Genomic DNA, 12718 nt, shown 5'->3' on the forward strand with positions numbered 1-12718 from the left:
ATGGAATTCAAGATAAAATTATAGTTAAAAGATGGGGAGGAGCAGGAGGTGTGAGGGGGGAGGGGGGATTGCCTCTGAATTCAACAACTACCTCCAGTGTGAGGCTCCCCATGAGGACCCCCTGATTTTGAGCCAGATTTCGCCTAATCTGTACTTGAACCTTTGGTTTTTTCTGCCGGTTCCCCCCCCCAACCTCTCCCTGCAGCCGTCCGGCCTCCCTCCCAGCCCCATTTCCCCTGGGGAAGGAGGTGGGGAGGGGTCCGATCCGCCTGCCTGGGATGGGGGGCAGGGAGGGGTCTAGGACAACTCAGCCAACTCAACGCTGCACAAAAGTTACATAATGTGGAAGAAATGGAGAAAGAGAACCAGGAAAGGAAGGAGACCGAGGGAGGAGGAAAATGAAATGTGAAGGACAACAATTTAAAAAACATTTTTAAAATTATTTTAAATAATTAAATAAAATTGTTGAATTGTCCTGCAGTGAATTGCCCCATTCCAGACAGGGAGGGGGGAAAGGATCTGGGGGGGATCTTGGGGAAAGGGAAGGTGGGGCAGTTGGTGGCTGAGGAGATCAGGCAGATCCCAGGATCACAGAAGAGCCTTGGAATGGATCCCTCTTGATCTTCACCAAATGGCACAACTCTTGGGTGGATTAATGGGGGGGCTGAGTGAGCCCCCCCAAGAGGGTCCTTCTTAGATCCACTCCAGATCAGAGAACTTTTGCTAGCAACGTTTCTCTCCGTTCAGGGATTCTCTGATGAACAGCTCATTATATAAAGTTTAAGAACCTGCAATTTTTAAAGGTTTGGTTATTTGTAATTGAATCCTGGGATCCGGTCAGGATTTTTTTATGAACAATTAATTATCCTCCTAGGTTTGCAGGGAAGAATTTAGGAGAAAAAATGAATTCCAGACTGAATATGCGGAGAACAAAATCTGTGTCGGTTCCCCTTAAATATTCCATAATTTCTGGAAGGAGCAGATGCCCAGCATCTCCCCGTAAAATGCCTTTTTCTCTTGGGATCTTTTGGTTTTTCTCTCGTGGAAGAAAGATCTTATTTAATTCTTTGGTAGAGTGTTATTTTGGGAGACCCTGGCAACAACAAATGGCAACAACTGCAGATGAAATATTTGTTTTGCATCATGAAACCTTATCAGTTGATAGAAATAAATAATAATAATATAAACAAATAAAACTAGAACAACAAATGTAGGCAATTTGCCAGGAATCTGAAACAGGGAACTAAACAATCTGAGGCTTCAGGGCTGAATGAATTCAGTTTTAATGTTTGTGGGTGTTTTTTGAATCCTTGCCCCCAAATGAGGAACCTTCCCAGATACGAAGAGGGAAGCGATTCGGCTGCAGGTGAAGCCGAGTCTCTGACCAAAAAGGGGGTTTCAAGGGGGGCTTTTCTCCCAGACCCCCAACATTGGATGAACAAATGACTCTGAATAAAGGATAAAAAGAACTAAAAGAGGGACAGGGCCCAGCAGACAAAAGAGCCTTCCCTGATTCCCTTTTCCAGACCTTTGGAAGTTCACTTTTTATCCTAAAATCCCAAAGGCCCCAGAGGTGAAGGGAGCCCCTCCCCCACTCCCGGCCTTCCGGAAAGGGGGCTCTGGGGCTTTTTGGGGGGCAGAGAGGAGGAGGAGGCAGCCGTGGGGCTGGTCAGCCTTCTGAAGCCCCCCCCCCTTTTAAGGAATTTTTATCACTGGATTTTAATCATTCCTGCCTTTTAAATCTTAAATTCTATAGATTATTTTGGTGGTTTTATATTTTATGTGTATACCAAGAAAAGTCCCTCTGTGTGAGAGAGAGATGGTTTTAAAAGTTGATAAGTAAATCAATAAAGAAATATTATTGATTTATTAATATAAAATAGTATATTAAAATATTATATAGCATATCGATTATATTGAAATATAGCTATATAGTGGGCAAGACATTGCTGGATTCCTCCCCCCCCTAAAAATATAATATTTGGTATAATTTTCTGGAAAGAAGTTTTTCTGGGCAGGGGAAACTTTGGACCTTGGGAAGAGAAGGGAGATGATAGGAAGGAGAGGCATCTATTTCTTCCCTTTGGCATGTTTCATTGTCATCCTTGTAGAATTTCATACTTTTTAAAGGTAATTTAATTTTTAACCTTATTTTTTATACATTTTTATTTAGGGTGATGTTATATCCTACTATGCCATAAAGATCCCCGCTTTGAGGGAGGGAGCTGAAGGGATTAGAAGTATCTAATCTCTTGGGGGAAAAGGGGGTGTAGTCATCTATGTTAAGCAAAATTTATCAGTTTGTTTAGTAGACTCTGATCCTCAAGGGAGATATGTAATGATTGAAGTGGGATTGTATGGGAAGAAAATACTTATAGTAGGTTTGTATGCCCCAAATCAACAACAAGAACAATTTTACAGGTTGTTACATCAAAAACTGACTCTATTGGATTATAGATCTGTTATATTAATGGGAGATTGGAATGGAGTTATAGAGATAAAAAAAGGATTTTCTACTTCTTTTAAACAGGCTAAATTACCTAAGGCCTTTTTTGATTTGAAAGAGGACTGGGAGTTGCGAGATTATTGGCGAGAACATAATATGGAAGAGAGAGACTTTACCTTTTTTTCAGATAGACATCAATCTTTTTCAAGAATTGACTTTTTTTTTATTACAACAGACTTATATTTTAGGGTAAAGAATGCAAAGATATTTCCAAGGACATTGACAGATCACAGCCCAGTGTGGATGGAATTGGCTACTGAAAAAGAGGAGAGGAGATTTTGGAGGTTGAATGAAAATTTATTTAGACAAGAAATGAATGTTCAGAAACTTAAAGAGTCTTTAAAGGAATATTTTGTTTTAAATATGCATAAGGGAACTTCAATGGCAATGGTATGGGATGCAAGTAAAGCTTATATGCGCGGGGTTCTGATACAAATGAATAAGGCTTATAGACAGAAACAGGTGCAAAAACGTAAGGAGTTGGAAGATGAGATTAAATTAAAAGAAAAAGCTCTAATTTTGAATCCTACAGATGAGAAGGTTAAAGAATCTATAAATTTGCTTAAAACGCAATTTAATATGTTAATGGCGGATCAGACTGCAGCCGATTTACTTTATATGAAACATAATACATTTCATGACGCTAATAAGCCAGGGAGATGGCTGGCTTATCAATTGCGAAAGAAACAGAAGTTGAGAATTATAGATAAAATAAATCATAATGGTAAATTGGTATATCAGAAGGAATTGATTAAGAAATCTTTTCTAGATTATTATACAAAATTATATATGGGTAGGAAAGTACAGGCTTTAGATATAGATAATTATTTACAAGATGCTCATTTTCCTAAGTTAACAGAAGATCAGAAACAAGAAATTAATGGATTGGTTACTATAGAGGAAATTGTTACAGCAATTAAACAATTAAAAGTAGGTAAAGCACCAGGTACTGATGGACTGACATCAATTTATTATAAGACTTTGATAGAAGAGATGATAGAACCTTTAAGGGAACTTTTTAATAATATATTACAGGGATCAGAGACCCCCCTGTCTTGGGGTAGAGCTTTTATATCCTTGATCCCAAAAGAGGACCAAGATCTTACTCTACCAAAAAATTATAGACCTATATCTCTTTCGAATGTAGATTACAAGATTTTTTCGAAAATTCTAGCTAACAGACTTATGACTGTGTTGAATCAACTAATACATATGGATCAAACTGGTTTCATAACTGGAAGATATATGAAGAACAATGTTAGACAAATTATTAATTTAATAGAATATTTGGATAAGAACAACCAGATTTCTGCAGGATTGATATTTCTAGATGCTGAAAAAGCTTTTGATCAGTTAAATTGGCAATTTATGTTAAGATTGGTTGAGGAAATGAATTTTGGAGATAAAATTTTACAGGCTCTTTGAGCCATTTATCAAAAACAAACGGCACAACTTATAGTCAATGGAGGTTTATCAGAGGTATTCCCAATTGAAAAGGGGACCAGACAGGGTTGTCCATTGTCGCCTTTGCTGTTTGTTTTAACCTTGGAAATTTTACTGATCAAAATTCGTGAATCACCTAAAATAAAAGGAATAGAAATTAACAAAAATGATTATAAATTAAGGGCTTTTGCAGATGATCTGGTTGTTACTTTGTCTCAACCAACTTATTCTGTAATGGAGTTGCTACAATTGATAAATCAGTTTGGACAAGTTTCAGGTTTCAAGATTAATAACAATAAGACTAAAATATTGTCAAGAAACATGACCAACTTGCATAAGGAGACCTTAGTTAGACTGACAGGTTTCGAGGTTGTTAATAAGGTAAAATATTTGGGGGTTATTTTATCTGCTTCCAATGCAAAACTGTACAAAAATAATTATGAAAGGCTGTGGTTTAAAATACAAAAGGACTTGGATAATTGGAAAAAGCTGCAATTGTCCCTATTGGGGAGAATAGCAGCGATTAAAATGAATGTCTTGCCAAAGTTTCTTTTTTTTATTTCAAATGATACCTATTTTGAAGAAAGAAGCAAATCTAGATGAATGGCAGAAAGGTATCAATAAATTTTATCTGGGCAGGGAAAAAACCAAGAGTAAAACTTAAAATTATACAAGATATACGAGAGAGAGGTGGACTCAAGGTACCGAATTTGAAATTGTATTATGATGCTGTGGTTTTAACATTAATCAGTGATTGGGTTAATTTAACAAATGTAGATATACTCCTTTTGGAGGGGTGGGATTTATTATATGGATGGCATGCCTATTTAATTTATAATAAAAAGGTTGACAGGGTTTTTAAGTCTCATATTTTAAGAACTTCTTTACTTCGGGTTTGGAAGAAATATTATAGAATTGACTCAAGAGTTCCATTATGGGCTATTCCATGGCATGCAATAGAAGGAATAAGGAAAGGAGTAAAGATGGATAGTATTTCTTATATACAATTACTTAAGTGGGATGGTAAAAATTGGCAATTAAAATCCATAGATGAATTAGCACAAGAACATATTAATTATTCATGGTTTCAGTAGAGACAATTATTGGAAAGGTGGAAGATAGATTATAAAGTGGGTTTATTTAGAGAGGATGAGAACTTGCTAAAACAAATTAGAGATCAAAGTCGAACCCATATAAAAAGAATTTATGGGGTATTAGTGGAATTGGATTCAGAAGCAGAACTAGATAAAGATTGTACGGTTAAATGGGCTCAAAATTTTGATAAACCGATTTCATTAGATACATGGGAGATTATTTGGGTGAGGAATGTTAAATTTACACAAGCGCAAAATTTACGGGAAAATTTCTATAAAATGTTTTATAGATGGCACCTTGATCCACAAAAAATGTCTCGTATGTATTCAAATTTGCAGCCTAAATGTTGGAGATGCGGTTGCTCGGATGCAACGTATTATCATATCTGGTGGTCATGTAAAAATATAAAAGCTTTTTGGATTAAGATATGGTGGAATACTCAAAGAATTTTTAAAAAGAAGGATAAAATTTACTCCACAACTGTTTTTGTTGGGTATTGTTTCCGATTGTGATGACAAAGAAATTATTTTAATGTTAAACTTAATTACAGCGGCAAGGTTGTTAATAGGACAATATCGGAAGAAGGAATTTTTGCCTACTTTGCAGGAATGGTTTTTTAAAGTTTCTTACTTATCTGAAATGGCAAAAATTTCGGCTTTTTTGAAAGATCAATCGCAAGAGAAGTATCTTTTGGTGTGGAAAAGATGGATAAATTTTATACAATATAGGTATGATATTAGAAAATATTATTTAGCCTTTGAATAATTTATATTTAAAGTTTAAGATATTATTTAGAAGTGTAGAATAGTGTTTTTTTTCATTATTTTTCTTATTTTCTTTTTTTTCTTCTTTTTCTCTTTCTGTTTTTTATATATAATGGAGTTAAAGTATTTAACAATTCGTTTATTGAATGTAATCATATTTGTTTGAGGTTTATTGAGTTTAAAAGTTTTTTTCTTTTAAGTTCTGGTTAACCCTGCATTCAGCTCTGGGAAGAATGGGGGAGGGTTTGGGGGAGGGATTGGGAAAGGGGTTTTTATTGTAAAATTGTAAAAATTTACAATAAATAAATAAATACCAATAAATACCAATAAATACCAATAAATACCAAGGAATAAATTCGATTGATCGGAGCGCACAGAATAAAAAAGGGGCAAATCTTTCTCCGGGAGAGTCCTAAGAAATGAAAGGAAAAGGGGGGGGGTCCCTGCATTTCCCCCCCCCATGGAACTCCCCCTCCCCCCCTCACCTCTCCGGCCAATCACGGGGCCGCCCTGAAGAGCCTCGTAGTTGTATCGGCAGAAGCGATCCACTTGGGCCTTCTTGTACTCCATGATGGCCTTATCGCTGTTCAGGTAGTCTACATAGGGCTGCCCCAACGGAGTGACGGCCACGTATTTCCCGAGGTCGCTGTCGTAGTAGTCGATCTCCTGCCGGTCGTAGAAGTCCCGATCCAGGAACCGCACCCGCTGCGTCCCGTTGAAGAAATGGCACTCGGACTTCCACTGGTGCAGGAAATGGGCTGTGTGGGGGGGGGGGGAGGATGGAGCAGAAAGAAGAAAGCCCTGAGGAGGGACTCCAGGGCCCATCGTTCCCAGCGGCTCCTAGAGGAGGGGCGGAGCGACGGGAAGGCGGAGGGGCGGGAGACCTGCCGCGAGGGACTGCCAGAAGGCGCCCCCTGGAGGAGGGATGGGGAACCGTCGGTCCCAGCCGGATTCCCCCTTGGTGGGGGTCTGGAGGGGGGAGGAAAATGAGGGAGGGGGAAGGAGGGACCCCCGCTCCATCTCCCGAGGGTGGAAAAAGGCAGGCAGAAGTTCAGCCGGTCCAGCCCTCCGTCCGTCTGCAGGGAACGCTGGATTCCCCCCCCCAAAGTGGCAGGAAATATGGGGGGAGGGAAGAGACCCCCCCTTATGGGCTGGAGGGGAAATAATATCCAAGCTTCTCTCTCCCTCTCCCTTTCGGGAGCAGAAGGGAAGGGGGGGTCACCATAAGGATACCCACACCCATGCTCCTGGGCTCTCCCTGCCCTTCAAGCCCCCCCTTCCCTTTCCCTCCCTCCCCCCATCTTCAGCCCCACAAGCTGCCTTTGGGTGCTTTTCAAAGCCTCGTTCCTGTGCCCCTTCCAAAATAGACCCCCCTGCAGCCCCCCAAGACCACCTCAGAGGGAGGGGCTCCAGCCCCCTTCACGAAAGGGGGAGTTTGGAGGAGCAACTCAGACCCCCCCCCATATCCCTCCCAATAGAGGCAGAGAAGGTGAGGGAGGGGAAGATTTCCAGTCTTGGGGGCTGCAGCTTTAGAGGGGTGTCCAGGGGGGGTTGTGGACTTCCTTTTTCGCCCCCTCCCATGAATGTGGACCACCTGAACTTCTGCCTGCCTTTTTCCTCCCTGGGGAGATGGGGGGGTCCCTCTTTCCCCCTCCCTCATTTTCCTCTCCCCTCCAGACCCCCACCAAGGGGGAATCCCGCTGGGACCGACGGTTCCCCATCCCTCCTCCAGGGGGTGCCTTCCGGCAGTCCCCCTTTCTCTATGTTCCTGCAGGGGTGGACTAGATGCCCCTTTAAGCTCCCTTAAGACCCCCCATGAGGAGTCCAGGCTGGGTCAGTGGAGACTTCGAAAGGGCTGAGGGGAGCCGGGGGGGTCTCTCCTGAGACCCTCCCTCCCCCCCCCGGTCTCCCTTGGCCCAAAGGGGCTTCTCCAAAAGGCAGCTGGACTTTCCTGGTTCTTCCCTTGAAGACGTTTCGCTTCTCATCCCAGAAGCTTCTTCAATTCTCACCGAATGGTGGAGGGTGGAAGGACGGATATTCCTTGTGGTCATTTGGTCATTTTGAAAGTCGGTCCCTGGTTCTCTGAGGGGCCTTGAGGACCCCCAGGGGTTTATCTGGGCCCTCAGGGTCCCCTGAATTGGGGGGCCAAAGGGGTGGGGAGCCTTCCTGGGGCTGCTGAAAGGACCCCGTTGTAGGCAGGAGATGGGGGGTCCTTTCCCTCCCCCCACTCTGTTGAGGGAGGGCTGCTCAATTTTGATCTAGATGGCTTGGGGATCTGGGGATCTTGGGGAGAAGAGAACCCCCAGATTCCCTAGTTAACCCCAAATTTTCTTTCCCACCAACTTAACTGCCATTGCGTGATTTGGGGATTCAGCCCTCTTTTCTGTCACCCTGAAGCCCCCCAAGAACATCTCAAAGGGAGCATCTCCAGCCCCCCTCAACAAAGAAATCGTTTGGGGGAGCCAATTTAGGGGAGCAATTCAGACCCCCCCATATCCTTCTCCCTCAGTTCCCCCCTCCCCTCCAGGTCGGGATTCAGCAATGGGGGAATTGGGGTGGGGGGTTCTGGGTCTCCTCCCCAAATTGAGAGTCTCCCACAAGAAGGAATCCAGCTCAACTCTTCCCTCCCCTTAAAAAAATGGAGATTCAGAAGAAAAACTGAGGTTGCAAAAACACTTTTGCCAAAAAAAAACCCCTCTTTTTCTTATACTCTTTGCTGGCCTTTGTGGATTCAGCTCTGAAAATGCCTCAGTTTCCCTCTTTCGCTTTCGCTTTCTGTCTTCTTCCTCTTTCAGTGCAAGACACTTTGGGGCTCAGGCGCTAATTTGGGGTGCACAAGGTCCCCCTCCCACAAAGCCACGGGGGGCGGAGAGGGGGCCCAGCTGCCTCTTATCCCATCTCGGCTGCCTTCTCACGACCCTCGCCCACCTCGGCCATAATTAGGGAACGGGGGCTCCCTCTTCGCCCCGCGGGGGGAAATGCGGCGAGGGAGGGAGACCACGCGGAGATCGAGGCACTTGCAGTCTCCCGCCTCTCTTGCCTTCGACCTCTTTCCCTACTTCAGGGGTCCCAGCCCCTTTCTCCCCCCCCCTCAGGAGCCCTGACGGCCCCTCCCAGCCCCTCTCCGAGCCCCCTCCTTACCGGGCGTCTCCTTCCCCCCTTCGCTTCCGGGGATCCGGGCCAGCGCCCCCGCCAGCAGCAGAAGAGGGACCCCAACGGAGCCCATGGACGCCGCCCCACCAGCGCCCCCAGAGAGCGGGGAGAGAGACGCGGAGGCTCCAAGCCCCAGAGGCGGAATCGGGGGTCTGGCTTGGGGGGAGGAAGCGGTTTCCTAGAACTTCGGAATTGGGAGGGCCCAGAAAAGCGGAAGGACCAATGGGAATTCTCCCTTCTGCATCGTCATCGGTCTCCGGGCAGAGCCTCCCTTGAGTTCATCCACAAGAGGAGATAGTGCGAAGCCGAGAGAGAAGCGGAGAAAGTTGGAGGGGGGAAATCCCTTCGGTCTGGGGGGGGGGGTGCATTTTAGGGAGGTGTTTATACCGGCTCCGGAGAGGAGAGGTACAGGAAATGGGCTGCGGGGAGGAGGAGGAGGAGGAGGAGGGGCCGTCAGGAGGGACTCCAGGGCACATGGTTCCCAGCCTCTCCTATAGGAGGGACACAGGCTTGTCAGAGGAGGGGAGGGAAACCTGCCGCAAGAGGCTACCGGAAGGCGCCCCCTGGAGGAGGGATGGGGAACCGTCGGTCCCTGCGGGATTCCCCCTTAGTGGGGGGTCGGGAGGGGAAATGAGGGAGGGGAGGAGCTTAGTGAGGGACCCCCCATCTTCCCAGGGTGGAAAAAGGCAGGCAGAAGTTCAGCTGATCCAGCACTTGGTCTAAGTGTCTGCAAGGAATGTTAGATCCCGGTGGGGCCTCTTTCCCCCCCAAACTGGCAGGAAATATGGGGGGAGGAAGAGACCCCCCTGCGCTGGAAGGAAAGGAATATCCAAGCTTCTCTCTCGCTCTTCCTTTTGGGAGCAGAAGGGAAGGGGGGCTCACAATCAGGATACCTACACCCATGCTCCTGGGCTATCCCCGCCCTTCAAGCCCCACCTTCCCTTTTCCCCCCTCGCCCCCATCTTCAGCCCCACTAGCAGCTTTTGGATGATTTTCGACGCCTCTTTCCACTCCCCCGTCCAAATAGACCCCTCTGCAGCCCCCCGAGACTGTCTCAAAGAGAGGGGCTCCAGCCCCCTTCACTAAAGGGACAGTTTTGGGGAGCAATTCAGACCCCCCCCAAATATCCTTCTCCCTCAGTTCTCCCCTCCCCTCCAAGTCCGGATTCAGCAATAGGGTGGGGGGTTCTGAGTCTCCTCCCCAAATTCAGAGTCTCCCCCAAGAAGGAATCCAGCTCAACTCTTCCCTCCCCTTAAAAAAATGGAGATTCAGAAGAAAAACTGAGGTTGCAAAAACACTTTTGCCAAAAAAAAACCCTTTTTCGTATACCTTTGCTGGCCTTTGTGGATTCAGCTCTGAAAATGCCTCAGTTTCCCTCTTTCGCTTTCGCTTTCCGTCTCCTTCCTCTTTCGGTGCAAGAAACTTTGGGGCTCAGGCGCTAATTTGGGATCCGCACGGTCCCCCTCCCACCCAGCCACGGGGGGGGGACGAGAGAGGAGCCCGGCTGCTTCTTATCCCACCTGGGCTGCCTTCTCGCGACCCCCGCCCCACCTCGGCCACAACAAGGGAAGAGGGGAGGGGGCTCCATCTCCATCCTGCGGGGAAAATGAGGCGAGGCAGGGGCGGAGACCACGCGGAGATCGAGGCTCCTGCAGCCTACTGCCTCTCTTGCCCTCGACCCCTTTCCCCCCACTTCTGGGATCCCAGCCCCTTTCTCCCCCCCCCCACCCCCAGGGGCTCTGACGGCCCCTCCCAGCCCCTCTCCTCCCTCGACGAGCCCCCTCCTTACCGGGGGTCTCCTTCCCCCCTTCGCTTCCGGGGATCCGGGCCAGCGCCCCCGCCAGCAGCAGCAGCACCAGGAGGAGCCCAGCGGAGCCCATGGACGCCGCCCCACAAGCGCCCCAGAGAGACCAGAGACGGAGACGCGGAGGCTCCCAGCCCCAGAGGCGGAATCGGGGGGTCTGGATTGGGGGGGGGGAGGAGGCGTTTCCCTCGAACTTCGGAACTGGGAGGGCCCAGAAAAGTGGAGAGACCAATGGGATTTCTCCCTTCCGCAGCGTCATCGATCTCCGGGCAGAGCCTCCCTTGACTTCGCCCGATAGAGGAGATAGTTCGGCGCAGAGAGAGAAGCGGAGAAAGTGGGAGGGGGGAACAATCCCTTCAGTCGGGGGGGGAGCTGCATTTTAGGGGGGCGTTTCATGCGGACTTCCTTTTGCGCACCCCCCCCGTGATTCTCAACCAGATCCTCCTTTTCTCTGTGTGTCTGTAGGGGTGGACTAGATGCCCTTTCAGTTCCCAGAGGGAGCCTAGAGCAAAGTGGAGCCAGAGCTTGAGGGCTCCTCCTGGGCTCACCCGGCTCAGTTTGGGGGCAGGAAGCCCCCCCCCAGGTCTGAACCATGTGGGGGGGGGACTGCGGACACACACACACACACACACACACACACAAAAAGACTCCCAAACTCCTCAGGCAACCGATACCAGATGTTATATCAGAACCCCATCCTCCACAAATCCTGGAGCACCCGGGAAGAACCGAGGATTGGAAAAGGGCTGATGTGGTTCCCATCTTCAAGAAAGGGAAAAAAAAAACAAAAAACAGACCCAGGAAACTGCAGACCAATCAGTTTAACCTCCATATCTGGGAAGATCCTAGAAAAGATAATCAAAAAGCAGATCTGTGAACAACTAGGAGCAAACAAAGTTATAACCGGGAGCCAGCACGGGTGTGTGGAGAACAGATCATGCCAGGCCAATCTCATCTCATTCTTGGATCAAGGGACTGAATCAGTAGACCAGTGAAACGCAGTGGACGTCGCATGCCTAGATTTCAGTAAGGCTTTTGACAAAGTAGACCACAACCTGCTCCTTGCTAAACTAGGAAAAGGTGGGATAAACAACATCACCACCAGATGGATCTGTATGTGGCTGACAAGCCTACTCAAGGAGTAGCCCCCAATGGCGCCACATCCACATGGAGAGAAGTAAGCAGTGGGGCACCACAAGCTCCGTCTCTTCTCTTCTCTTCTCTTCTCTTCTCTTCTCTTCTCTTCTCTTCTCTTCTCTTCTCTTCTCTTCTCTTCTCTTCTCTTCTCCTCTCTTCTCACTTTAAATGTATTGGCTATAGCTTGCAATGTATCATTCTTCCGCTGCAAATGTATCCGCCCAAAGAGAAAGTTCTGGGCTGCTTGCCAGCAGTTGTGTATTCGAAGCGTAGCCTGTGACAAGCTGTAACTGAGCTAACCTGACAGATAAAGAAAACAAGTATTCAAACGAAAAAAAGGAATCTTTTAGCCTGTTAGCCTGAGAAAGTGCCTTAGCTATAAAAGTGAAAAAAAAAAAAAGATAATGTGTGTGCCTTTTCTCCTCTGTCTCGCTGTGCGTGTGACAAGAGATTGAGACATCGGGCTCTTCTTTGATCAAACCATAAAGCTTTATTCTTTTCCGTAGCCTCGTATTCAGAGTCTCTGGGAGATTTGTGTGGATTCTGAGCTGAAAAGCCTCAGGGAATAAAGGGCTGTGACCAGGGCGATTGGGGCTTTCATTGTTCTTCATGCCTTTTATGATTAATTTGATCAGGAGCATTTTAGCCTAAAAATAGTCAATGTGTTGGCTAAAGCGTTTGAATTTTTTAATAAAGTGGTAGCAGACCAGCGAAATGCTGTGGATGTGGTAGACTTAGACTTTAGTAAGACCTTTGACAAGGTAGACCACAAAACCATTCCATTCCATGTTCTGTTCTGTTCCGTTCCATTCCATT

At 46.6% G+C, this 12718-nt stretch overlaps 1 protein-coding gene across 3 annotated transcripts in view; it reads right to left on the bottom strand.

The window, feature by feature from the left end:
- The window catches only part of LOC120310474 (rano class II histocompatibility antigen, A beta chain-like), a 34775-nt gene extending 23839 nt beyond the window's left edge, over nucleotides 1-10936 (bottom strand). For 2 of the 3 annotated variants that reach the window (XM_039348902.1, XM_039348901.1), the window contains exons 1-2: nucleotides 10751-10936; nucleotides 6294-6566 (exon numbers count right to left, since the gene is read on the bottom strand). In XM_039348902.1, the coding sequence (XP_039204836.1) occupies nucleotides 6294-6566; nucleotides 10751-10841 (364 nt within the window). In that variant the 5' untranslated portion in view covers nucleotides 10842-10936. Of the gene's footprint in view, nucleotides 1-6293; nucleotides 6567-8949; nucleotides 9138-10750 lie in introns of those variants that run through there. The other variant, XM_039348903.1, reaches the window with a different exon arrangement.
- Between the last annotated feature and the right edge of the window lie 1782 nt (nucleotides 10937-12718).

Source organism: Crotalus tigris, unplaced genomic scaffold, assembly GCF_016545835.1.
Source record: "Crotalus tigris isolate CLP2741 ecotype Arizona unplaced genomic scaffold, ASM1654583v1 scf7180000018200.93956, whole genome shotgun sequence".
Classification (NCBI taxonomy): Eukaryota; Metazoa; Chordata; class Lepidosauria; order Squamata; family Viperidae; genus Crotalus; species Crotalus tigris.